Below are 25,446 nucleotides of genomic sequence, written 5' to 3'. Positions count from 1 at the left end.
CGAGCCCTCCCACAAGGCCGAGAGCTCAGTGCCATGGGGGTGCAGGGATGAAATTCACACCAAAACCCACTCTCACCTGTAGCAGATGGGGCTGCGGCACCTCGGGATCGCTGCTCCGCTGGCCCGGCACCGGCTCCGGGGACGAGGAGAGGACAGAGACCGACGGTACCCAGAAGCTGTTCTGTTTCCATGTTCCTCTTTGCTGCATTTCCACCATGTCACCTTAAAAATCAGTTTCTATAAACCTTTCTTTTTTCCTTTAAAAATAAAATTCATAATTCACATCTCTTCTTCCCAGCTTTCTCCTTCTTCCATCGCAGGGTCTCGTAGCAGGGCAGATCTCCAACAGCATGCTGCAATTGAATGGTACCTAAAAACAAAGCTTCACTTACCCCAGCAGCACCGGCAACAGGCATCAGGGACTCCCAGTCCTCTTCACAGCCAGAGATGGGCCGCTCCGTCTCCGTGGGCAGCTCCAGTAGCTGCAGAGCCCCAAGCAAAGCCTGAATCCTGTCTGGATCCTGCTCGGCTCCTGCCCTGCTCCCCCTGGCCCTGCCCTGTCCTTTTCAGCCCCCAGCACCGCTCTCATTGGCTCAACCTGAGCCCCTTCCCAATTCACCCCACCTGGGGACAGGCAGTGCCCTCCCAGCCCTGCTCCCTGCAGACTGCTCCGCCCTTCCAGCCATCCCTTCATCCCCCAGCCCCGAGCTCCTGTGTTTTACAGGTCAGGGGCCACACATCCCAGATCCCTGCACCGCCTGGGGAAGGTCCCGCTCGTCCCTTGGTCCCGATTTCTACGGCAAAGCACCGCCTGCCTCCAGGCTGCACGGCTTTGGGGTCTCCCGCTGATGTCCCCTCGTCTGGCTTCACCCAGCCAAGCCCCTGCCCCTTGGAGGCGACAGGGACAAAGCAGGGCTAGAGGGACCTGGTGCTCATCGAGTACCTGAGGGGCTTTTCTTTCCAAGGCAGATGCTTCTGGTGTCAGGGACAGCCAGGCGTGCACCCCTACGGAACGCTGTTCCCCAAAACAGTGGGAACTGGAAGCGACTGAAGGACAGAGTTCACATCCTCTTGGGGAACGAGCCCCCCCCCTCTCTCTCTCACCCTATTTTTAATTACTTCTTTCAAGTTGTCAGCTCCTTTTGCTGTTGCTCAAGCCCCAGGACTCTTCAAAAAACAGCTAAACCCAAACCCCGGGCTGAGAATAACTGTGCCTGCAGCGCTGAACTGCCTCAAAGCGCCTGATAACACCTACCCACTGCAAAGGCAGACTGGAGATTCACAGGTTCCCTGCAAACCCCCACACATCCTACCCACAAGCATTCCTCACCCCCCAGCGGCGCAGAGGCAAAGGGGCACAGCACCATCTGCCTTTGTGGTGCTGAAACCCTCCCGTGGTTCCCCGAGACCATAAAACACCCCGAGCGACAAAGTCAGGCTGCGACAGGCAGCCACACGGCTCCCGAGGGCGGCTCCTCGGCCTCCGAGGGTGCTTTCCCCCAAAATCCCACCTACTTCCAGGGTTTCGGACCCGAAACCACCACCACGGCAGCTCGTTGGGGCAGACGCTTCACCTCGGCGCGGATATTCGAAGGAATACTCACGGGATTCCTGCTGTAACTCCCGTTTAGTGTCCGACTGACTCCTCACAAGGACATGAGCTGCCCTCTCCGTGCGCTGGCGCGGCCACGTCAGAAACACTCACTCTACAGAGACTACAAATCCACACGAGCAAGGTTTCTCTTGCTCTTCCCATTTCAGAGAAGCCTTCTGGAGACACTGAAATGGCAACCATGGGACAGAACAGATGAGGGAATACAACGCAAAGGATTTTCTTTTCCTTTTCCACTGCTTTTTATTGAAAATGAGAATTATCGATTGCAAAAATCATTCCATTCCGCTTAAGCGCCAGACCTTGATTCCATGAATCCCTTGTCCAGGCAGCAAAGGACACGGACACAGCAATCACCGAAAAATGATCCTCAGAGGCCGAGCGCCGCCGCGTCACGGCGAGCTACGGGCGCTCTCCTCTGCGAGCGCGGAGGCGCCGGGCCGGCACGTGCCCCTTCACCCGTCCCTGCTCTGTCCCTAACGCTTCCCGTCGGCACGGCGCCAGCCTCCATCTTATTTCCCAGCAAGGACAGCGGTCACAGATTAATCTCTCCAGACAAACACCTCGACAGACAGACAAAGCCATCGGGAGCATCGACGCCGAGTCACGGCGGGCGCGAGTTTCCTCTCGGGAAATACCTCTCACACGTGGCGGGGGCCTCGGAGCCCGCACGTCATTTGCAGGCGAAGAAGAATTTTTTACGGAGAAAGTTGAAACAGCCTGGGATCTGCTTGTACCTGCCCTTGGCGGAGACGGCGTTCGCCACCTGGGAACGGAAGGAGAGCGGCTGAGGAGCGGGAGGCTTTTCCGACTGGTGCGTCCGGGCACGACACCTTGCGGGAAGCACGGGGGTGAGGATGGGGAATGGTATCGCGGGATGGGAGAGCAGGCGGGTCTCCTAAAATGAGACATTTTCACCAGCAAAAACAAAGGGGAATCGAGGGAAAATGGCCTTTCAAGAAACCCCGGCCATCCCAGCCACCGCTGCATCCAGCAGGTGCTTCTTGGCATGAGCCACAACTTCCTCCTTCCATTGCGGTGCTACTTAACAGCAAATCCCCTTCCCACACGTTCTCTTCCAGATGTGCCTGCCGTTTCCCCAAGGTCACTGCCCTTGCAGCAGACAGAGGGTCTCATGCTACTCCCTTGAAATCAACAGCTGCCGGGCCACCAGGAAAACAACAACAAAGGAGGTCCTCTGTCCTCCGCTGCCCCCACAAAAGATACGTCTACCCACAAAAACCAGAAGTGTCTAGAAGTAGCTATGCTTCACCCCAACTTTGGCAATTTTCTCTGGTCAACAGGGCACACAAAGGACAACGTTTATCAGCCACACCGGTCCTGCGTTCCCTGCCCATCGAGCTCCTCGCTCACCAGGATACATGAAGGCAAGTATTTGCCATCATCTTCCTGAGGGGGAGACGCTCCTTAAGCCTTACCCCGGCGTCACAGGAGCACCACAGACACAGAGAGAGCACCCGTGGAGCTCTGCGGGCACAAGACACCCAGCAGGTCTTCCCCAGGGGTGTGACCTGCCCGGACGCATGGCAGCACGCTCACGACAGTGCCCCGAGTCCCTCCGCTTGGACTTTTGAGGGTGGGACAAGCTACGCAATTCCTGAGCGATTTCCTTGGCCCAGATTAAAGCCTGTGTTTTCAGGAGTCCTTCTTGTGTGAGAAACCTTGAGGTGATTTTTGGCAGATTGAAGCCACACGCTTCCCTCACCGCTACACCTCTCCGCAGCACCTCCAATTAACCAACCCGTAAACTGGACGATCAATATCGTTCCTTTTTTCGGTGCAGGCCTCCCTGCCCTGACTGATGGCAGCTCTATTTCCTTCATCCTGGCTACAAAACACAGAAAAAAAAAAGACATTTACCCGCAGCAGCATGTTCAGCAGGTCCTCCGAACGGGCATACTGCTCCAGCACGCTGTCCAGCGTGTCCACGTACCACGAGCCGCTCGACACCTCCCTCCAGGAGACAAAACCTTCAGAGAAAGAATTAGAACATTACTGCTCCAGCCAGCCTTCTCTTCTCGTCCCACCCCGTTACTGCCACTCCCACGGAGCTGCTTGCCCCTGACTGCCCCCGACCTTAGCCATGAAGCTCCAACTTTGCTCTTCATTCCCCTGTTCCCAGCAAGGGATTTGCACAGGATGCCTCACCTGGAAATGTCGAGTAGGAGACCAAGATGTCGCTGGGCGTGGGCAAACTGGCTACAGCGTCCGGCTCGTCCACGTTACCCGAGGGAGTCCGAAAAGGAGTCGCATCCGACTCCAGAGAGCCTCCGGGAGCTCCGTCTCCGGGTGAATCGCAATCCACTACAAAGCCTCGATCCCTTTGCTCTGCAAAGAGCGACAAGAAGACAATCCCTGATGTTTGTCTTACCCAAACGCTCCACAATCGTACGTCCTCCGTTAGGATGAAAAAAAAATAGAATAAAATGAAGGCTCTCCAATGAAACTAATCTCTTTTAGCCCTCCAGCCACGCCGGCTGAGTCGGAGCCTTTGGCGATTCACACAAACACCCTCGGTCTGCGCTTCCCCACCGACCTCGTGGCCGAAGACCCGGAGCGGCCGGTCAGCTGTGCTGACCGTGAGGTAAAACCGTGCCGGCACGCGCCAACCGGTACCGTCCCCCTGCGAGAGGCTCACGCCCCAGCTCTTAGGCTCAACCCACGCTAGCAGTAAGACTAAGTGGCTGAGAGCAAGACGAGACAGCCAGAGAAAGAGGCGACGAAGGAAAAAAGGAATGAGAAGCCAAAGCCTAACTGCATCTCCGAAGCCTGCTTACGCCCGACGGCCATTCGCTTCGGGAGCTAAAACGAAGATTCACCTCCGCCACAGGCCTGGATGAAGAAGAGTTTGGGTTTTCCTCTCAGACTCGGGCAATGGGACCCATTGAAATAGTTCACAATCTTTTCTATTGGAATGGGTTTTCCATCCGTTCCGTAAACGCCTCCAGGAAACTGGATATGGCTCGTCTGCAAGAGGAGAATCCAGGAGCGAGTAATGTGGAAGGGGAGGCCGGCTCTGAGGGAGCCCGTTTCTGATCGGGGGCTTTGTAGCCTACAGTTACCAGGACAAATCGCACTTCCCCGAGTACAAACACGCACCACGTCGGGGCGAGGGGACGCCCCGCGGTCCTTTGACACCCGCTACAGCCCAGCAACCCGACTCCTCCTGGCCTGTCCCACCTCCTCCAGCGACGAGGCTCTTCGTGCTCTGGGACGGCAGGCACGTAACATACACCACTTCCCTAATGATTGCTCTCCTCTCCTCGGCCTTCGAGGCCTCTGCCTTGCTATAAACAGGCTTTGCTACTAATAGAGTCTCCCCAGTCAGAGCTGGAGGGACAGGAAGGACTAAACGACCACGGTAGGAGGGTCAGAGCTACCGCCCTTCGCTCTCTGCCCATCATTTGGTTCTGATTTATACACCCCCGCCTCTGAAACGGAGAACGCTTGTCCTCAGGCAGCACCAGCTCGCACTATGCTGGAGAAGCTCCCGGTTTCCTTTACCCAGATACAAGAGCGTAACTCTTTGCAACGCGCTGCGAGGGCAGAACGGCCGTCAGATCGCTCACGACGGACCGCTTCCCTCCCGCCCGGCGCAGGGACCTGAGCCCTCCCCGGGCGGGCAGCCTCGCGAGCCGAGGGAGAGACGCCACCGACCCACCTGACAACCGTGGGAAAGGATGACCACGACGCAGCAGTCCGAGGCGCCGTGGTCCCGCCGCGCCAGCTTCTGCAGCTCCAAAACCATTTCCTAGGTGGAAAACAGCACGGTAAGAGTGTTTCGGACCGTACCTCAGCCACCGATGACTGCCGGGCCCTGCTCTTATCAGTCTATCACGGCTGTGCTGCTCGGAAGAATCCAGTCGATCTCTCGTCAGCTGGACGCAGCCGGCCTCACCTGAGCTTTCAGATCCCGCCGAGTCACGACGTCGAAGCGCAAGGCCTTGAAGCGCTTCTCCAGCTTCTCGCAGTCCACGTCGGAGCCGTCTCGAGTGGACAGGTCCGAGTCTCTGCTGAAGTTGACGTTGTTGAGGATCAGGCAGTGGCCGCACGGGTCCGCTTTCACCTCGTAAACCTGGTAGGCACACATCTCAATTAAACACCCTCCGATTCAGAGCTCTCGCTGGCTAATCTGGCAGGATGCAACACCGACGAGGAATGGGAGTCCTTAAAGTAGCTCATTTCACAGCTTTTTCATTTCTCCAGGCCTAGGGACGGATAAGAGCATCCATTCTCCACACACGCATCGCTATCAGCAGCCGGGAAACACAAAACAATCCACCAAATCGGGGACTGCCTCGGTGGAAAACCGGCTGCTTCTTCACCTGCAGCGTCTCTGATGGGAAGCTGAAGTTTCCAACAAACGTCACCACGAGAGTGATAACCCAAAGCAAGAACTGGATGTCCCGGGGCTATTTTCTGGCAGCCCCCCACAAGGCACAGAGGTTTTGCTTACCACGGAACGCTTTGGGCCACACCAAATACTAACCAGGTCACCGTTCCTCTTGTCAACAACCAAACCTACAACACACAACAGAGACATGGTCTTTAGCGCTCCACAACAAGACGTTGTACAGCTTCCTCCTAGAATTAACATCACTCCTTCCCTGTCACCCGTGACGTGTCAGCGACACGTACTAATTCCCCCTTCCCGCCCCGCCCCGCGAGCGTCTATCACACCATCTCTCTGGGACGTGGCTTACCCCGGGCTGGCGTGGGAAGCATTCGAGGTCTTTCGCTCTCAGCTTGGACTGGGACGGACAGACGTTCAGGGAAGTTCACACCTGAAGTGACACAAGACAAGTTCTCACCTTCTCCCCCTTCTGATTTCATGCTCCGAGTAACCAACCTGGGGTCCCTGGAGGGACCTGAGCCAACGGCCGCCCGTCGCGGCGACCCCGCTGCGAGGGCGTGATACAACATCACGTCTGTTTTCCCCTTTTCAGGGTTTGACGGCCTAAAGTTTCTCCTTACAACCGCGCCGGCTGGATCCGCGCGCAGATTCAGCGGAGCACCAGACGGCGAGGACGTGGCAAAATCACTTTTCACCGAGGTACCGCGGAGGTTGTGTGCAAACATACAGAGAAGGAAGCTCCTAACGCCACGGGCACGCGGCTGGAGCGTAAAAGCTGCTGCTACTGGAAAGCACAACGTTCTCCCAACAGCTCTGCGTAGTCACCTCTACAAGCCACGCTCCAGGGTAATGAAAATCAGGACTTGACAGACTATTACCCACGGCGAGGGGGATCACAGCTGCCACCCCCAGGCTGCTGTTTGCCCAGACAACAACTGCACCCTCGATACTTACTTTTAGTATGTTTTTCTCCACGTAAGTTCAGCGCCACAGGCCTCAGGTCCACCGGCTGCGCCAGCGCCGGCGGGCACCCGCACTCCTCCATCAGCATGTCCGCGAGGTCCCCCTGCCCGGTGTCCCGCAGGATCGAGAGGAATATCGGAAAGGCCTGTTTCCCTCGAGTCTCCAGGTCGATGACCAGCTGCCGGGCTTGCTCTCCTCGGCTGCCGGCGCTCTGCAGAGGAGGAAAGCCCAGGACGACGTGTAGTCACCCCCAGCCAAAGCACCCAGAGAGGGGAAACGCAGGGATCCACACCAAGCACCTCTACACAGGGCTAAGGAGACCCAGAGCCAGCAGACACAGTCACAGCGACCCAGCAGCCACCCGAACCCCAGCCCTGACCCCGCTCCGACAACAAAGCCCTGCTGCCTCGGCTGAGACAGGCAGCTGCACCCACCGTAGTGCTGGGAGGGAGAGGAGGAAGAAGCCTCCCCAGCCTGTCCCCAGGGGACAAGCAGGCAGCCCCCAGCCTGTCACCAGTGTATGGGACAAGGTAAGACACTCCCAGGCCTGTCAGCAGTAACAGACAGAAGAAATGGGGAGCCCTTAAGCCTGTCAAGAGGTTTGGATGGGGACCCAAGAGTGCTCTATGCCTGGCACTGGCAGGGGCAGGGGCCAAGAAGGGACAAGATGGGAGAGAGTCTTACACCTCTTACCTGCAGGGCCTGGGGTGGGGAGGGACAAGGGCCACCCCCTAGGCCTGCCACCAGAGTGAGGGGACACAGGGGACTCCCTTGGGCCTGAGATGACACAGGGGCCACCCCCCAGGCCTGTCACCAGGGCTAAGGGGACACAGGGCCCTCCCTTGGGCCTGTCACCAGGACTGAGGGGACATGGGGGCCACCCCCCGGGGCTGTCACTGGGGTGAGGGTACACAGGGCCCTCCCTTGGGCCTTTCACTGGGGTGAGGGGTCACGGGGCCCTCCCTTGGGCTTGTCACTGGGGTGAGGGGACACAGGGGCTGCCCCCGGGGCTGTCACTGGGGCTAAGGGGACACGGGGCCCTCCCTTGGGCTTGTCACTGGGGTGAGGGGACACGGGGGCCACCCCCCAGGCCTGTCATTGAGGCTAAGGGGACACGGGCGCTCCCTTGGGCCTGTCACTGGGGTGAGGGGACACGGGGCCCTCCCTTGGGCCTGTCACCAGGACTGAGGGGACATGGGGGCCACCCCCCAGGGCTGTCACTAGGTCTAAGGGGACACGGGCGCTCCCTTGGGCCTATCCCCGGGGTCAGGGGACACGGGGCCCTCCCTCAGGCCCGGCCGCGGCCCGGGGGCACACGGGCCCGCCCCGGCCCACCTGCAGCTCCTCCACCATGGCCGGGGTGAACAGCCCGCGCTCCCGCAGCGGGTCCCACAGCGGCGCCACCCGCAGCGCCGCCACCAGCCGCGCCCGCCCGCGCCGCAGGGCCCGCCGCTGCGCCTCCTCCATGGCGCCGCCGCCGCTCGGGCCGCTCGCCGCGGGGGCCGGAAGCGGCGCCGTCTCTATGGTGACGGCGGGGCGGGCGCGCCGGAAGCGGCGGCGCAGGCTGGGTGAGGGCGGCCCGTCCGCGGCCCTGCGCGGTGCCCGGTCCCCCCAGCGCCGCGGCCCCTCCGCGTCCTGCCACCGCGCCGAGCCCGCGGGGCCTCCGCCGGAGCCATGGAGCTGGCGCGGGCGGGCCTGGCCTGGGCCGCCGCCCTGCTGCTGGCGGCCCTGGGAGCGCAGGCCGCGGCGGCGGGGGATTTCGACCCGTACCGCGTCCTGGGGGTCGGCCGGAGCTCCAGCCAGGCCGACATCAAGAAGGCCTACAAGCGGCTCGCCCGGGAATGGTACGTGCCTCCCGCCGGGCTCTCATCCCCCCGCACCCCCAGCACCGGGGCGGGCCGGACACACGGACACACACAGGGACACGGGGACACACGGACACTGCGGTGTCGTGTCCTCTCGGCTCACAGAGCTAGGCCGCTGCGCTCTGAGCGGCAGGGAGCACAGCTGGGTGGTGGCATTAGCCACCTTACCTGGCTGGCCACACCAGACGAGGCTCGGCAGGCGGTCAGAGACCTTCCTCATGGCCCAGGAGGCATCCTGACCCCAGGCACCCTCACGCCAGCAAGCCCTGCTGTAAAACCCTCCTAGAATCTGCCTGCAGTGGGGGAAAAGTTCTCCCCGACTCAACTGGGAACCTTTGATACACCAGGGTCTGAGTCTAAATTGGACACATCGATGTCCAAGGGCAACCCAACCACCGTGGCAAAGGGAAAGGGGTTGGATCTGCAAACGTCATGCCCCTCGCTTCAGTGGTGTCCACCGAGGAGCAGGCTTGAAGCGTTGCCTCGGAAAATAGTCTCACACGGAGCTTTTAGAGCCGGTGTAGCTTTGCCTGAGAGATCCCCGAGGGCTGGGATGGGAGGATGCAGTAGATACGTAGGGCAGCAGCTGAGGGATGCATTGCTGTAGCAGGTAGGGAAGAGACCTGCTCCCTTGTCCTGGGCTCGGACAGAGGGACGGGTCTGCAGGCGCGTAGCACGCACCCCAGTGCGGCGTTTGGGGATGGGGTTGGGGGAGGGAGAGCACACACCGCCTGTGAAATCTGATTTCAGCCCCAGGGGATGCTGCCACACACCCTGACTGTCCACATCCCGCTCGCCTCTGAACCGAGGCCGACAGCTCGCTGTGCCCCCCTGGGGAAACGCTGACCCCCTTTTCCTCCCGTTCTGCCTCGTAGGCACCCCGACAAAAACAAGGACCCGGGAGCAGAAGACAAATTCATCCAGATTAGCAAGGCCTACGAGGTAACGCGCTCCTCTTGCTAAACTCCTGCTGTCATTAACAGTTAAGCAACCTTATTTTCCTGTACGCACCTTTGTGCTTTTTCTGCCTATGTCTACGTGGGAAAGGTGCTCGACCCTGTAGAGGCGGACGCCCATAAAAGTTTCCTCTGCTAACAGAGAGCTGCTGGATGACACCAGCGTGGCCTCTGTTGCAAATATTTTGCTACGGGTCTGCCCCATTCTCACTAAAAAGCCTCAGACGAGGAAGGAGCGGGTATTCACCGAGCCCCGCGCAGCTGGGTGGCTGGCTTCTCTGCGTCACACGCACATAAAAGCATTTTGGGGGTGATGTCAGCAACATTAATCACCCCAGGGCTTGAGTCGCTTCAAATTATTCTTTGCATAAGTAGTTATTTGCACATTGCTCCTGCGTGGCTCATGAAATCGGCTGTCCCAGTTTGTGGTGGCTGACCTGATACTTCCACAACGAGCGAGCCGAGCTCGCGGAAATAAAGCAAATCCTCATCTCCCGGCCGAAAAATGCAGTTTCTCTGCGGGGCTTACGGCCGCTCGGTGAAGCTGTTGCCGCTTTCAAGTAGACGCCGGCAAAAGCTGCGCCAGAAAAGAGCGTGACCGCTCAGACGGCACGACGTCCAGGCTGCGGGAGCAATTGGTGTCAGGACTGGGTATGGCGGGCTTGATTTACAGGCTGGTTTTCTTTGGGCTTTGGCTTTTTTTACCCTTATTTACCACAGCGAGCCCAGGGGCGATGCGATAGTTCCCCTTTTCCAGAATATTTATCCCTCTGACGCGCAGCAAAGGCTGCACGTTCCCTCGTAGCCCTCAACTCCTTATGCACAACTCCTTATGCAGCCGCAGTTGTTTACTAAGGGATTATGGTCAGGGCAGTTCCCCCTCACACGGGTTCAGGCGACCGTTCTTCTATCATCTGCTTCCCAGATTCTCTCCAATGAGGAAAAGAGGGCAAACTTTGATCGCTACGGAGATGCCGGGGGAAGCCAGGGCTACTCTCAGCACCAGCATCGCCAGTTCCACCACTTCCACGAAGGCTTCTATTTTGACGAGTCCTTCTTCCATTTCCCCTTCAATTCGGAGCGGCGCGACACCTCCGACGAGAAGTATTTGCTCCATTTTTCCCACTACGTCAATGAAATCGTGCCAGACAGTTTCAAGAAACCTTACCTCATTAAAATCACCTCGGACTGGTGTTTCAGCTGCATCCACATCGAGCCCGTGTGGAAGGAAGTCGCTCAGGAATTGGAGGCGCTGGGTAAGGACGAGGCTGCGGCGATTGCCTTCGGCCTCAGAGAACTGAGTTTAACCCACAGATTTCCTCGGGGATTTATCCTAATGCTTTCCCGAGTGTTACTAACATCGTAATCCATGAGGCTACGTGTTAGACACGAGAAAAAAACTAGTCCCATAGATCTCAAGGGCAAGATGCCTTTTCTCCTGACCGTACGGCTTGTGGCTTAGTGCTGTGCCGATGATGATACACGGTGGCGTGGCCGAGGGCCGATCTCACCACCACGAGTTTAGGCCACAAGCATAAACACTGTGTTGCTCTTTGTCCTGCACTTGGATGGCTTTGATAAGCAAGGATCCCTGCAGAATATGTCCTTGACTTCAGGGCTGCTACCATACCTTGGCCTGTTTGGTGGCCAAGGAGGTATTTTGTACTCGCCCCTCCACCCCCAGCTTCCTCGTTTTCCCTGCAGATGTTGTCCGCACACACAAAAAACACAAACTCCACAGACGGCAGGAGACAAAGGCATTGTAGTTCCCGCTTCCTAAGATTTCTCTCCTTGAGGTTTTAATGTAGAGCATGAAATGCCAGCAGAGAGATAAAAACAAGACAGTGTGTTCTCTCTCTCCCCCTAAAGCTCTGAGTTTTAAATACAATCTTCAAGGATTGCGAGAGGATTAAAGTACAGAGTTATGAGGGACTGGCCCACGAATAACTCCCGAGGAGGGTGCTGGGCAAGGGAACAGGTTCAACCTCACTTTTCTACTAGGTATTTCGGGTTGCTGCTCATCTCTTACGTGAACCCGCTCTCCTTTTTCAGGAGTGGGGATCGGAGTCGTTCACGCCGGGTACGAACGGCGCCTCGCCCATCACCTCGGCGCACACAGCACCCCGTCCCTCCTAGGGCTCATTAACGGGAAAATAACCTTCTTCCACAACGCTGTCGTTCGAGAAAACCTGCGGCAATTCGTGGAGAACCTTCTGCCGGGGAATCTCGTAGAAAAGGTACGCTCTAGCAAGGTCACGTGCTGCTTCTCGTGTCTGCCTGCATATTCATCCCTCCTTAGCTGTTTCGGTGGTTAATCTGCTTAATTCAGCCCCCGAGCTGATCTGTGTCACAAACGTGAGAAGACCCGACTGAGGCTGGTGAAGCGAGGGCGTTTCGAGCTGTAATTACAGCCCCAAAGCCCGGAGCTGTCGGAAGCGATCGCACGACACGGCTCCGTAACGTGTTACTACGTAGTTACGCCGGCAGCTTTGTGCGCCTGCTGCTCTCCCTGTTGTGAGCCCCCGCAGCTGTACGAAAGCTACCTCTAGGTTAGGAATCTGTGGTCTTGCCCTACCTCCCTGCAGGATTTCATTTCCCTTCTCCTTTCTCGGGGTTTCACCCAGCAAATTAAGGCCCGCTCGCTAACTCGTAGGCCTTGTCTGCAAAAACTCACTGACACAGAGACACGCTGTTTGTTTTGGCCAGTTTTGATTCAGACCTTTGAAACTGGAGCGGGCAGAACGAGCCCTTTTAAAGTTAGAGGTAAAACCTCCTACTAGATAAATAAATTCCCGCGTTTTGGCCTTGCTCGGGTAGTTTTGGCCGAGCCCTAAAGCACCCACCTCCCCTTCCGACACGATGGGGCCGGGTCGGCCCCCGTAGCACTCTCACCTGCCCATCCTCTGCTCCGAGCATTGTTCAACTCACCTCGTTTTCCCTTGGGGTCTTCAGCGAGGGCCGCCCTTCCCGACAGGCTCTTGACTCGCTGTCCTCTGGGTATTTGAGTTCTTGCCCCCAAAGCAGGGTCTGCTGTCGCTTTGCCTGGCTTAAGCAGCCATTTCACCTCCCGCAGCCAGGCATTCCTCAAAAACACAGCTCGTGGTCTGCTCCTCTCCCTGGTAGCCCCTAAACCACCTGTGATCTCCCTTTTATCTCCTTCCTCTAGGTCAAAAAGGTACCGCAGCTGAAACAGAGCAGGTTTGATGGAGCTCAGGGGTGCCTGTTAACCCTTAGCTTCCCACTATACATTAAGCATACGAGCAGTTATGAGAACGAAAATGGCGTCAGCATTGACCCGAAACAGCACGGACAGAGGGTGCGATAACTAAGAGGGTCGGTGGGGGTTGAGACTGATGGATTCAGCTCATTTCCTGCATCACAACAGCACAGATCGGACATACCTGTAGGAAAGACAAACCCCCACGCTGCTGTCTGTAACACCTGGACAGCTTTTCCACACACCTCATTGTACAGCATTGCACGCGTCTGACAGCTCCGAGGTTACACTAATGTGCTGATTCTGTTTAAAGGTTACAGATAAAAACTACATCCGCTTTCTCTCCAACTGGAAGAAAGAAAACAAGCCCCACGTCCTTCTATTTGATCACATGCCGGTTGTGCCGTTATTATACAAGGTAAGGTGATTTCTATCATTGCACGAAAACACAGTATCGCTGTGAGCAGAGGGGGACCGATGCCTCTAAATAGTATTGACCGGTTCTAGGGGAGAGCGAGGCGATTTGTGTCAGCTGAAAACAGCAGGGCCAGGTGACCGACTTCGTTAGGAGTTTGTTTCTCTGTCCCGCCACGGACGTACCCTTAGCGAAGGCGCGGGTGGGTTTCGGAGGCAGCGGCAACAGAGGCGTGTACTGACCTTTATTGGTAACGACAGATTTTTGCGGCACATCTAATTGGGGTTACCGGAAAGCCCGTTCCCTAAGAAACCCCCGCTACCGTGCAAAACGCCGGGCTGTAAAATAAAGCTGTGGATCCGTTGAGGCTCCCTGTACGATGACTAAGAGAATGCAAAGTGCAGTTCTGCGAGGGAGGGGAAGGGCTTTTACCTCTCGCGGCGCATGCCCGGTGACATTTCAACAGCGGGAGGCGCATGTTCTCGAAGCAAAGTCACCGCAGGCGCTCGGCGGGGAGGAAAAGGTTGTCGGCTCTCTCACGTAAACGCGCGCCGGTGCCGTCTGCCCCTCCAGCTGGCTGCCTTCGCCTACCGAGATTACTTGTCCTTTGGGTACGTGTACGTCGGGCTCCGAGGCACCGAACAGTTGTCCCGTCAGTACAACATCAACGTCTACACTCCCACCATGATGATCTTCAAGGAGCACATCGACAGGCCCGCTGACGTCGTGCAGGTATTGCTCAGTCCTCTCCGAGAGCTTACGTGGGACGGGCGCCGAGCAGAAACTCGGGCTTCAGCAGAGGCCGAGAGTGACCGTGAGGAGGGAGGAAGCTTGGTGGGCTCCAGCTACAGCATCTGACCTGTTGAGGAGGGTGGCTGCAGGTAGCTTCTCGGTCTCAGGGCCTCAAAACATCTCGGGTGATTTCAGTGAGGACCGCGATGGCTGGCAGCCTTCAGACAAGAACGTCACCACAGCTTTACTTTCCTCACCCTGCTCGGTTCTGACCTCTGCTTTCTTTGTCCTCCCCAGGCACGAGATATGAAGAAGCAGCTCATTGACGACTTCCTTTCCCAGAATAAGTTCCTCATGGCGGCCAGACTCACCAACCAGAGGCTGTTCCAGGAGCTGTGTCCCGTGAAGAAGTCTCACCGTCAGCGAAAGTAAGGCTCCGTGGGTGACGCGTCCCCCCGTTGTGTTCCCTGAGGCTCTGGGGCACCTCCTAAAGCCCCCTCGTGTTTGATTCTGAGGGAGGAGGAAAACGACTGCACGGCATCGTGCTGGGTGTCTGCGTCATTCGATAGGTTCCTGGCTCTTCGGGATCGCTCTGGCTAGCGGGAAGGGGATGGTCGTTTCCTCTCACATCCAGCACGACTCCTAATCCATCTCGTTGTGTTGCCTAGGCACTGCGTGGTCTTACTTACTGGAGAAGGCGAGAAGTTTGACGAGGCTTACGAGGCATTCTTGACTTTTGCCGTGGCCAACACAAAAGACACGCTGAAGTTTGTGCACATCTATAACGACCGGCAGCCGGAATTTGCGGACGCCTTGCTGATGGATGACGAGAAGTATCGGGGAAAATCAGCGGTGAGGGTTTCCTTTTTTTTTCCCCCCTCCTCTTTTCATCTGTAACACATGTCACCTTACATAGGGTGCTACACCTCGATCTGACACCTAATTCCGGGCAGTGCTTTGAAGCGTAACGTCTGTCTAGTAAAGAGCGCGTTCCTCTCTGACATCTCCCATGTTATTGGCTCGCCCAGGTGGTCATTTTGGAGAGACGCAATAACGCGGGGAAGATCGCCTATAAAGCCTTGGAGGAGGCCTGGCGAGGCAGCAAAGAGGACAACTTCATCCTCCTGGATCTGCTGGACCAGCTGAGGACAGACCCCGGCCTGCTCTCTTCAGAGACTGTCCTGTCAGACTTGAACGATGAACTCGCTCCCGTAAGTGCCCGGCCTTTCCAGCTGCCTAACAACCGTGTGACCTTTATGGACGGTCCCGTTGTGGTCATTCACGGGCATTAGTTATGTTTTAAAATACCAAGTCAAGACTCTTAAACGTTTCTCACTCACGGAAGGAAGCTCATGGTGTGCTCCGAAGTCGATTCGGCCCAGGGTTCTGTTTAAGCGGGGGAGAGTCGTATCGGGGCTCTGGAGAGCAGGTTTGTCATTTGCTTTTTTCTTTTTGAACAGATGTTCCTTATCCGGTGGCTCTACTCCGCGCTGGATTACATCTCGGACTGCTGGGACAGTTTGTTTCACAGTAACTGGTACGGACTGGGCGTTCAGGAGTCTCGATTGCTGTTATCTTGTGCAGAGGCAGAGTAGAACCAGGTTCTTATTCACAGGAATTGAGAACATATCAGAATCCATAGGGGCTTGTATTCTGTGGGGAGTTAGGTGAACAGCGCTGACAGCACAGCGGTGTTCACTTCTGCCTCGAGAACCGGCTGCTTTGGCCTCGAGGCCGAGCGTGGACGTTACGCTCCTGCAAACACACATCAATTGTTGTGTTTCACCGCTTTCTGATCACCTTATTTTAAAATGGGTCCGGTGTTGTTGTCCTCCTTCTGGGTGGGAGCAGGACATCTCGATCATCTTTAAGACCCCAGGAAAAGAGCTGAGTTTTGGGGGAAACGGCATGGTATTGCTTGAGGTAGACGGGAACTGAAATTTGAGCTGTAAAACTTGAGGACCCGATCGCTGTTTGCAAATCTTCCCCTCAGGCGAGAAATGATGCCGCTGCTGTCCCTGCTCTTCTCTGCGCTCTTCATTCTCTTTGGCACCGTTATTGTTCAGGCTTTCAGGTGAGTGCACGCCAAAACATCCCAGGGGATCTTATGGCCTGGCCAATAGCACCTCAGTCCAATCTGGCACCTTGAACACACACAAGATCATCTTCCTTTGCAGCGATTCGAGCGATACGAGAGACTCTGCTCCCTCCGAGAAAGAAGAAACCGCCGCAAAGACCGAGAAGAACGACGTGAGCTTCAGCAAAGAGAGTAACAGGTTCCCTCTCTAATTTCTCCAGGGATGTTTTCTGCCAAACCACTGCTCAGGGAGCGTCTGCGCGGAGAGAGCGCGCAGAGAGCGTTAGGTGGACGGCAGAGAAGTGCCAGAGTCGTGCGGGGCAGGCGTGGGCACGGCGAGGCGGGTAGGAGCATAGTTCAGTCAGGACCTGGGCCGGCGAAGACAGGGGTGCACAAACTTAGTTATTAAGCGATTCCCTGGACAACGTCCTCAGGGGAAAGGTCTGACGGACTCGTTGGGGGAGATCCAAGCCTGGCCGGTGCACTGGTTAAACTGGCTTTGGCTGCTGGCTTTGGCTACAGGGCACGGGGACGGCTCGGCGTAAGGGCACGGGGAAGGAGGTCACGGTTTCTCCATGCTCAGTCGCTCCCTGTCCCTTGTTCCCCTTTTACTCGGTCACTGTTTTGTTGTGGCAGGATCCCCAAAAAGGGCTTCGTCGAGGTGACTGAGCTAACGGACATCAACTACACCAGTAACTTGGTACGCCTGAGGCCCGGTCACATGAACGTGGTCTTGATCCTCTCCAACTCAACTAAAACCGTCCTCCTCCAGAAGTTTGCCCTGGAAGTCTACACATTCACAGGGTAGGCTGGGACCCTCTCCCGGGTTTCTGTCGCTGTTTTAATGCACGTAATGCTGCTCTGGTGACAAGTTAGGAGCAGAGTGCCCGGAGGGAACGCTTCTGGCGAGCGACGCGGCCTCCGCGCTCGTTAGCGGCAACCAGCCACCGAAAACCGAGCGGCCTTTCCCGGCTGTACTCGGTGAAGGTGGCCAGGCAGGTCTGGCGCCGCTGCCGCTTTGGCCATATCCGCGTTTCAACGACAGTGCTGCACGCTGGGTACTCGTCACCTGTGCTGAACCGGGTTAAAAAAGGAGCTGTGGTGACACAGCTCTGCGCCTGCCCTCGTTTACAAACGCTTACCTGTCCGGTTGGAATCCGGCCTGACTCAGGAGACATGCTAATCCTGCTTCTCCTCTGCTCTCTCCCCAGGAGCAGCTCTCTTCATTTCTCCTTCCTCAGCCTGGACAAGCACCGAGAATGGCTGGAGTACCTGTTAGAGTTCGCGCAGGATGCGGCCCCCATCCCGAACCAGTACGACAAGCATTTCCTCGAGCGTGACTACACGGGCTACGTCCTGGCTCTGAACGGCCACAAGAAATACTTCTGCCTCTTTAAGCCTCACAGATCGGGGGATGAGGGGGGACCCCCGGGATCATGCGAGGATTACGATTCCTCGCTGCACACGGAAGCCAGAGGGAAATCTTCCTGCAGCCCAGGATCTAGATCCCTTAAAAACAAATTACACAAATTGTCCTTTTGGATGGAACGCCTCCTCGAGGGTTCCTTACAGAGGTTCTACATCCCCTCGTGGCCCGCGCTAGACTGAGGGATTTTAAAGAGATTCTAACAGACAAACTTTTTATGAAGATGACAAGGGACAGCTCTTTCCAGGAACACACAAACAAGCGTGACGAACGGACCTTAGGTTTTAGATTAAATAATCTCCCCGCGTCCGGAGCCCGGGAGCGCGGCCAGGCGCACCAAACCCCCCCCACCGACTCCTTCGTGCGTTTGGATGCCGTACTACCGAAGAGCCAAGAAGTCTGGTTTTTCCCTTCTCGTCCTGCCGCGTCTGCTTCCCGAGTCACCCCTGTTCCATCTCTTCATTTTACCTCACTTGAAGAAAAACCTGTGACTTCTCTGCCACGGTGACTCGGTTCAGACCGAACGCGGGTGGTGACGCAGGTCGGGTCGTGGTTCTCTATCCCCTTCCCCCTGTGCTTAGCCCGTGGTGTAAGACCCTGCAGACCCTCCCAGGCCCTGCTCTCCCGAAAGGCCTCCTCCCACCAGGCGGTCGTACTTAGCGGCTTTCCCCGTGGTAAGTGATCTAGAGTATGGTCGGGAGCATCTCCCTCGTAGCAAACCTGTAGCCGGGACTCGCCTGTGGTGCGGGCTAGTAGGCGATCTGCATGTCTCACGCTCCTCCTGTCACAGCTCCACGTGCAACTTCACCGGTTAAAGCCCAGACGGGGAGGGATGGGGTTGAGCACGGCCATAAATACTGTAACGGTGTTGAGCCATTTAAATGTCACGTTGATTTTTCGGATGCCTTCCTGCTTCTGTCGATTTTAGACGATGTATCCTAGAGCCATACCTTTGTGTCCTCAGATTGTAGGCGTGAGCTGCTATGAGCCAGTAGGTGTGTAAAAGAAACTCTACCTAGCTGCTAGGGAGTCGGTGTGGGCTCCTTCCGAACACCCTGACATCTGTAGTACCAACCAACCTTTCTTTGGATCAAGGAACCTAATTCTTCGACGATTGTATTCTTGACACGTTGCCCCAGAAGTGCTGTATCATCAGACCGTCGCTTACATGTGAAACTCCTGTTGCTTTAGGCATGGGTTTAAGATGCTTTCGGCCTCTCGCCCGTTTTCTTCTGGCCACAAACCTTCCTTTCTCAACACGCAGGCTGTCGCCTTCGCTTTCTGTTTGTCTGTGTTGGGGTTTTTTGGTCTTTTTGAACTCATCCTTCTGTGTGAAGCTAGAAGAGTCGCTAAGCGCAGGGTTTGGTTTCTGCTTTGCTCTCGCAGCGCTCCAAGAGCCGCTTTCAACGCCGCGGGGGGAACGGGTGCTCCTTTGCAGGACAGAGGGAAGGCCGGCAGCAGACTCGCTGCTGCTTTCCGCTCCTCGAGCGACAAAGCAAAGCAGCGGCGTTTCCTCTTTGCGACCAGAACTGAAATCCTGTGGGGCTCGTTCTTCCTTTTCGCTGTGCCGGGGCAGACGCCATCACCCAGGCCAGTATGTGCTGCGCCCCCTCCCCGAAGCACGGGGGGCTGAGCGGGGTGCCCTTGGCCGCAGGGCTCCGAACCCGACGGTAAAGCGCTTGGGTTGAGCACGTGGCGTTAATTAACAGCTCACTCGGCCCTTGCCACCTTAGTTACCATCGCGGCGGAGCAGCCAGTTAGTAGGAATAACTACGCCCAGCTTGTGCCGCTGCAGCAATGAGGCACTAAAGTAGAGGGAAGGAAGGCAGGCGAGGTCTTCTCCCTGCCAGAGAGCTCCGAGGCACGCACATGCCGCTGAAATAGAGCGCGGGGGAAACAAAAAGCCGGCCCGATGCTGGCAGGCTCCATTCTCGTTTGGCTGGAGCCATCGCTGCAGCACTCCGGCGCTTTTCCCGCAGCTTGCCGTGTGGGATGTGGCTGGGAGAAGGTTGCAGCCCAGTGGAGGGCTCCGCATCACTGTTAAAATGTTTGCAAAAGCAAAACCAGAATACTCTCTGGGTCTCTGCTGTCTCTTCAGCTGGTCGGAAACCAGGAGAAAACCCTTGACACGTTAAAAGAAGTGCCTAGCTGTGCTACAGCAAGGGAATTCAGCCCTGCCCCAAGAAGAGGAGGCCTCATGGCCTTCAAGATACCGTTCATGTGCTGCACAGCTGCTGGAATCCTTTTTTTCATTTTCCTTGTAGCACAGGTAACCTCCCCTTCTAGACTGAGCTGCGTTGCAGGGGTGCTTGCTGTGGCACAGTTCCTCTCGAGCTGTAACCCTGCTTTTCACCAGGTCACACTAACTCAGCTTGTGTCGCCGGTTTATTGAAAAACTTCTTTCACGGGCTGAAGCAAACGCCAAACTGTTCTAAAGCCCTCGTTTAGTTCGCTTTGGTGCCCGTGGCAGAGCACCGGGACACCTCTCCCAGCAGCCACAAGCCGTCACCCCCCTGGTAATTTTCTAACCTGCCACCTCCAGCGGCGCTCGACCCATCATCAGCGCAAGGCGCTTGCGACTCTGCTATGCACGCGGTGGTTCGTAACCCAAAGATTGAGGAAATTCAGTCCTAGCGCGCTGCTCTAGAGCCCTCGCGCGCTGCTCGGAGGCTGAAGCACAGGGAGACGGGCCCCCCGCTCCGAGGGTTGGACCAGAACTCCTCCCTGGAGCGAGCGGGGTGGGCAGGGGCCGCCTGCCTCCTCTCTGCCCTTCACCGAAAGCCTGCCAGGAACTAGTCCCCTACCGCAGCCTGAGAATTAGGACTGAAAACTGGGTACAGATTTTGCACTTTTGATACTGGGGAGGGGGGAAATTAACTTATTTGGCAAACTTGTCTTTTTTATTTTTATTTTTTTTTTGCATTTTGTTTTTTTTTTTTGTATTTGTGAACAGGCACTGATGTCATTTTGGTTTAAGACGATTACAGATTCGCAACCAAAATAAAACTATTTTAATGTGTGACGAGGTGGCTCCGTGTTTCCGTGTACAAACCGACCGTGCCGCCGCATCAGCTCAGAAATTCCAGGAACAATTAAACAGCTCCTGCCGCCCGAGAGGCCTCGTTATCCCCAGCAGGAAATCTAGTCGGGTATCCCCCCACTCTCCTCAGACACCAGTTAAATTGGCTGTTCTAACCCATCTGCTCCCTACAGTTTATCATCAGCTTAAAATTACCTTTTCTAGTGGTAAATGGTGTTTATTCCTTATGGCAAAGCCCGCATGGGGGGAACCACTCGAGGGGAACAGGACAGGGAAAGCCTTGGCGGAGGTGGGAGCTGCGTTGGGCCGGGGGCAGGCAGGAGCTGCCCTCACGTTGTCTTCACTCTGGGGAGAACGCACAGCATCTCGAAGAGCAGGTTTGCCCCCAGGAGGGCTGTGTTACCTGAGACAAGACAAAAACGGGGGAAAAACAAGCTGTGACCCCCTCCGTCAGGCCCACGCACCCGACTCTCGACCATCTTTAGACTCACCAGAGACATCGTACATGGGTGCAACTTCTACAAGGTCACATCCCACAATGTTCAGTCCTTTGCAGCCACGAATAATCTCCAAAGCCTAGGGAAAAAAAAAAAACATATTTAGGATCAAGAAACGCATCTGACCCAGCGGACTGGCCGGGGCTCTGCCTTCCCCTTGTGCAGCTACGGAAACCCAGCCTGTACAGACCACATCAGCTCAACATTTCCTTTCCTCATTACCACTATGAAATGCTCCCTGGCCTCCCCAGCCCTTTGCTTTGCTGCACTGGTGGCACAACCTCCTTTAATGGGAGCAAAAAAATCCCCCTTCCCACTGGGAAACGAAGCGGGGAAAATCCCCCTTACCTGTGCCGGCGTCAGCCCCGCTATCTCCGGCGTGCCGGTGCCCGGGGCATATGCCGGGTCTAGCCCATCGATGTCGAAGCTGACGTACACCGGCTTGTCCCCCATCTGCTTCCTCACCTCCCCCATCAGCGGCACCAGGGATTTCCTCCAGCACTCTTCAGCCGGGACCACCCGGAAACCCTGTGGGTACAGAGAGAGGCAGGCGCCCGCTCAGGGAAAGGCGGGCCAAGCAGAGCACCCCCTGCCCTGCCAGGGATTCCTGCTGGGATAAATCCTCATCCCAGGGCCAAGCTGCACCTTGAAGCACCCTCTGCTCACCCCCCACATGTGCCAGCATGGGACAAGATGCATAAGAGACATTTATTCTCCTGCAGAAGCTACAGGAATATTAATGACACGGGAATATTAATGGCATGGAAAGAAAGCGGTGCTGGGCGTGCCTGCGGCTGAGCTCACCTGGTCCCGGCAGTACTTGTAAGGATCGGGGTCGTAGGAGGAGCCCCGGAGGCCGATCTGGACCACGCGGCCGCAGTCCAGCAGCCCTTCCTCCACGCAGCGCCGGAACGGGGTCCCGTGGTAGATCTTCTCCCCCAGGGCTGTGTCTCCGGTGTCGGTGTGAGCATCCACGTGTACCAGTCCCACGGGACCGTGCCTAATCGAGACAGGGCGGCCCCGTTAGTGCCCACCCTGTGGGCAGCAAACCAGGAGCCTTCCCAAGGCTCCTGCCCAGGTCCTTATTCTATACCTCCAAGTCAGAAACTCACCTTGCCACCACGGCCTGCAGGATGGGGTACGTTATGGTGTGATCTCCGCCTGCAACGGGACAGGGAAGAGGGTGTCACACACCGCAAAAGGCGCTCGGCACTCACTACGCGTGTTCCCAGGTGATTTTTTTTCCCCCCCCTTGCATTTATCCTGCGCTTGTTTATACACCCCAGGGCTTCGTTCCCAAAGGAAAACCTCAGGCTCCCGGGTGCAGGTAGTTGCTTCTCTCCCATTGCCTCCTCAGGAGGACCAGAGACGCACGACTGTTGGCGTGGGCAGCCCGTGGAGCAGCACCCTTGACCGGGGTTATAAATAGGTGCTTGAGTCACTTCTGAGGAAGCTCTAACTGATCATTTGCCCCTCGTTACTACGTACACTCTCTCAATTTAGAAATGCCAAGCTGTGACAGCTGGAAGCTTGAACGCGCGACCAAATCACGCCTCGTGCAAAGCAGCCCGCTGCCGGGCGCTCGCTCGAGCTTGAAGCTTTTCGGAGGGACACAAGCTGCTCTTGCTTTGGGTCCTGCTCAACTGGACCCGAAAAGCACACGCCTGATTATATTCCCAGCGGAGCTTCAGGCCGTGCTTGCTAGGGAGCACAGAAACTGTCTCCTGGCTGACCCACCCTCCTCATTTTTGACCCAATGCAAGAAGTATCAATGATGGCAGTAATCATTGAGCCTGTAAATTTACCCATGATATAGCACAACGCGCTGTGCAGGGGACAGATTCATTGCTCACCTTCTACAACCATCAGACTGAATGAGGGGAGGAGGAGGGAGTTTGGATGAGCAGGGAGGCGGTGGCACGGCAGGGAGACGCGGGGTCCTTACCCAAGGTGAGGGGCACGCAGCCGGAGGCCACTATCTTCTGGTAGGACTCTCGGATGATGCGGCAGCTGTCAGGCAGGTTGTAGAGGTTCACGTTGACGTCCCCGATGTCAGCCACCCGCAGGGAGTCGAAAGGCGCTGCCCCGGTGCTGCCGTTGTACCTCCTCACCATCGCCGACTCGGCCCGGATCTGCCGCGGGCCGAACCTGGGGGGAGAGCAGGGCTGGGAGAATCTGTTGGGCCGAGCTCCCGATGCCAGCACCGCGCACCCAGCACTCCTCCCGCAGGACAGACGTGCCGGCCGGCCAGAGGGAAGCACCGGCTTCCCCGGCACCGCGGCTAGCCCTTACCTGGCTCCCGGCCGGTTGGACGTGCCCGTGTCTAGAGGGACGCCGACGAAAGCTGCGTCCAGCCCCTCCGCTGACTCCTGGATGGGCAGTTTCATCATGGAGCAGACCCCTGCGGGCCGGGCCACGAACAGGGCGCTGGGGGGCACGTTGAACTGTGAGGCCCAGCGCCGGAGGAGCCCCGCGGACGCACTGGGCGAGGAGCCGGAGGTGGCCAGAAGAGCCGGGGGCCACGGGCTGTGGCGTGGGGTGGCCGCCACAGCAGCCGCAGACAGCTTGCGAGCACCGAGCCCGGCTTCCCAGGGCAGCAGCTGGCTGCAGCCAGCCCAGAGCAGGCGCCTCATCCTGCCCCCCACGCTCCGACCCTCTGCCCCACACGCAGCACTGCCGCGGAGCCTGTTCCGTCCCGGCTGGAGTGCCGTGGCCGGGCAGAGAGCCAGCCGCCTCCACCGTGCCTCCCTCCGCCCTCCCCGGGGTTCAAAGTGCGGCCGGACACCCACTGCTTGGGGAAGGGCAGAGATTCCGCTTGGGCCTCGCGTCCCCGCTCCCGGCCACCCCTTTTCCCCAGGGGTTTGCTTCCCAGCACGGTCTGCTTCCCGGCAAACACCCGCAGCACGGGGCTTCAGCTCGAGCATCTCCAACGAGAGCCTGCCGAGGGGCGAGCACGAGAGGGACGCGCTGGGAAACGTGCCAGTTTTGCTCCCCTCGGGCGTTTGCAGACAGTATAAGGCAGCGTTTGTTGCATTAACAGCATATACTTTTAAACTGCGCTTTACAAAAGCAGCCGGAATGCTGAAGAATCATAAAAATGTCTCGTTAATGAAAATGCAGGCAGTGAGAGAGAACAAAAAAAAAAGCCCAACCTCAGCAGAACCAGAGACAGACAAAGCACAAGCAAACGAGAAGCTATAATAGGGATTTAAAACCCAGAGGCAGTGCTGTAGGAGAAGTGTTTTAGGCCATTTTTGAGGACAGAGAGATGAAATGAGATGATTTCCAGTGGAAACAAGTTTCCAACATCTGGAGTTAACCAGCACAGATCAAACCCTGGTTGGCCTAATGACGACACGCTTGAAATCACACGGCTCCTGCTCCTAATTCTGCTCCTAAGTCGTTTAGCGATTGGACCTGGGAGGAAAATCAAGGGAAAACGCCCAGAGCACGCTCGCAGCAGAAAGCCTGCTCCACACCGTTGGTTTGGGTACGGAATATGTGTGTATTCCACGCCCGGTACTGCAGGGGCAAGGGAAGACTCGGCACGTCAACAAGCAGAGCTGCGCCGCGCTGAGCTAACCAGCTCTTGCTGGCACAGAGAAACACCATGACAACAGAACGAGATGTCAGAGCGCGGATCTACCAAAAAAAGCGACAGTATTGACTCTCCAAAAAGCTCCAGGGACAGTGACCAGGGAACTGGCCTCGCTGCTCAATACAGCAGCACAGAGCACGCACAAATCAAGGCAGCCAGCCCAGCAACAAATACACTGCGGGCACTCAGGACCTGAGCAAAAGCAGCAGCAGCTTCAGTTAGGGTCAGACCAAGATTAAAAAGTTCTTTTTCTGCAGCTTTTTAGCCCAAAGAGCTCATTTTCCCTGATTTCCCAGGCCGTGTGCTCTTTGCTGAGCCTTTACAGCCACAGCAGCGTGCTGCGCTCACAGGTAGGTTTGCACCGACGCTGACCCAGACGCCGTTTCAGCGTGCGAGCCCTTGACGGCACGTTACTGCACGACAATTCGCTCAGGGACATCAGCCACTTGTTATAAGAGATCATTGACCAGGAAATTGCAGGAGCAGCCAGTGATTTACCGGTCAGGAGAGCACAAAATGGGCACACGCATGGGGCAAGGTCCACTCCTCTTCGGGAAACTCCACTCGGTGAAATAAAATGTGTTCCACAGACGATACTGGGAAGATCTTTAAAGACACCACAGAACCAGGGCTACGCTGACGCCGAGGCCTCCACAGCCTAAAGCTGGGATCC

General features: G+C 56.9%; 3 protein-coding genes across 3 annotated transcripts; 1 reads left to right on the top strand and 2 right to left on the bottom strand.

The window, feature by feature from the left end:
• Nucleotides 1-1,846: 1,846 nt before the first annotated feature.
• Nucleotides 1,847-8,417, bottom strand: CASP9 (caspase 9). Its single transcript, XM_068414828.1, has 10 exons — nucleotides 8,286-8,417; nucleotides 6,942-7,161; nucleotides 6,337-6,417; nucleotides 6,123-6,154; nucleotides 5,532-5,708; nucleotides 5,295-5,384; nucleotides 4,453-4,600; nucleotides 3,782-3,961; nucleotides 3,494-3,603; nucleotides 1,847-2,378 (listed from the first exon to the last, which is right to left on the bottom strand). Exons 1-10 carry the CDS (start codon nucleotides 8,415-8,417, stop codon nucleotides 2,286-2,288), a joined length of 1,263 nt encoding a protein of 420 aa, XP_068270929.1. The 3' UTR covers nucleotides 1,847-2,285.
• A 199-nt stretch (nucleotides 8,418-8,616) lies between these two features.
• DNAJC16 (DnaJ heat shock protein family (Hsp40) member C16) lies at nucleotides 8,617-20,660 on the top strand. The gene is made up of 14 exons (XM_068415196.1): nucleotides 8,617-8,794; nucleotides 9,691-9,757; nucleotides 10,697-11,027; nucleotides 11,824-12,008; nucleotides 13,302-13,406; nucleotides 13,977-14,135; nucleotides 14,433-14,563; nucleotides 14,804-14,987; nucleotides 15,164-15,346; nucleotides 15,596-15,672; nucleotides 16,129-16,209; nucleotides 16,313-16,411; nucleotides 16,849-17,016; nucleotides 17,424-20,660. Exons 1-14 carry the CDS (start codon nucleotides 8,625-8,627, stop codon nucleotides 17,818-17,820), a joined length of 2,337 nt encoding a protein of 778 aa, XP_068271297.1. The 5' UTR covers nucleotides 8,617-8,624; the 3' UTR covers nucleotides 17,821-20,660.
• Nucleotides 20,627-25,394, bottom strand: AGMAT (agmatinase (putative)). Its single transcript, XM_068415199.1, has 7 exons — nucleotides 23,468-25,394; nucleotides 23,121-23,323; nucleotides 22,288-22,336; nucleotides 21,980-22,175; nucleotides 21,524-21,703; nucleotides 21,170-21,254; nucleotides 20,627-21,081 (listed from the first exon to the last, which is right to left on the bottom strand). Exons 1-7 carry the CDS (start codon nucleotides 24,097-24,099, stop codon nucleotides 21,008-21,010), a joined length of 1,419 nt encoding a protein of 472 aa, XP_068271300.1. The 5' UTR covers nucleotides 24,100-25,394; the 3' UTR covers nucleotides 20,627-21,007.
• Nucleotides 25,395-25,446: the final 52 nt, after the last annotated feature.

The sequence above is a fragment of the Nyctibius grandis genome, chromosome 17, assembly GCF_013368605.1.
Source record: "Nyctibius grandis isolate bNycGra1 chromosome 17, bNycGra1.pri, whole genome shotgun sequence".
Taxonomy (NCBI): domain Eukaryota; kingdom Metazoa; phylum Chordata; class Aves; order Nyctibiiformes; family Nyctibiidae; genus Nyctibius; species Nyctibius grandis.
This window is presented reverse-complemented; position numbering and strand designations above follow the sequence as displayed.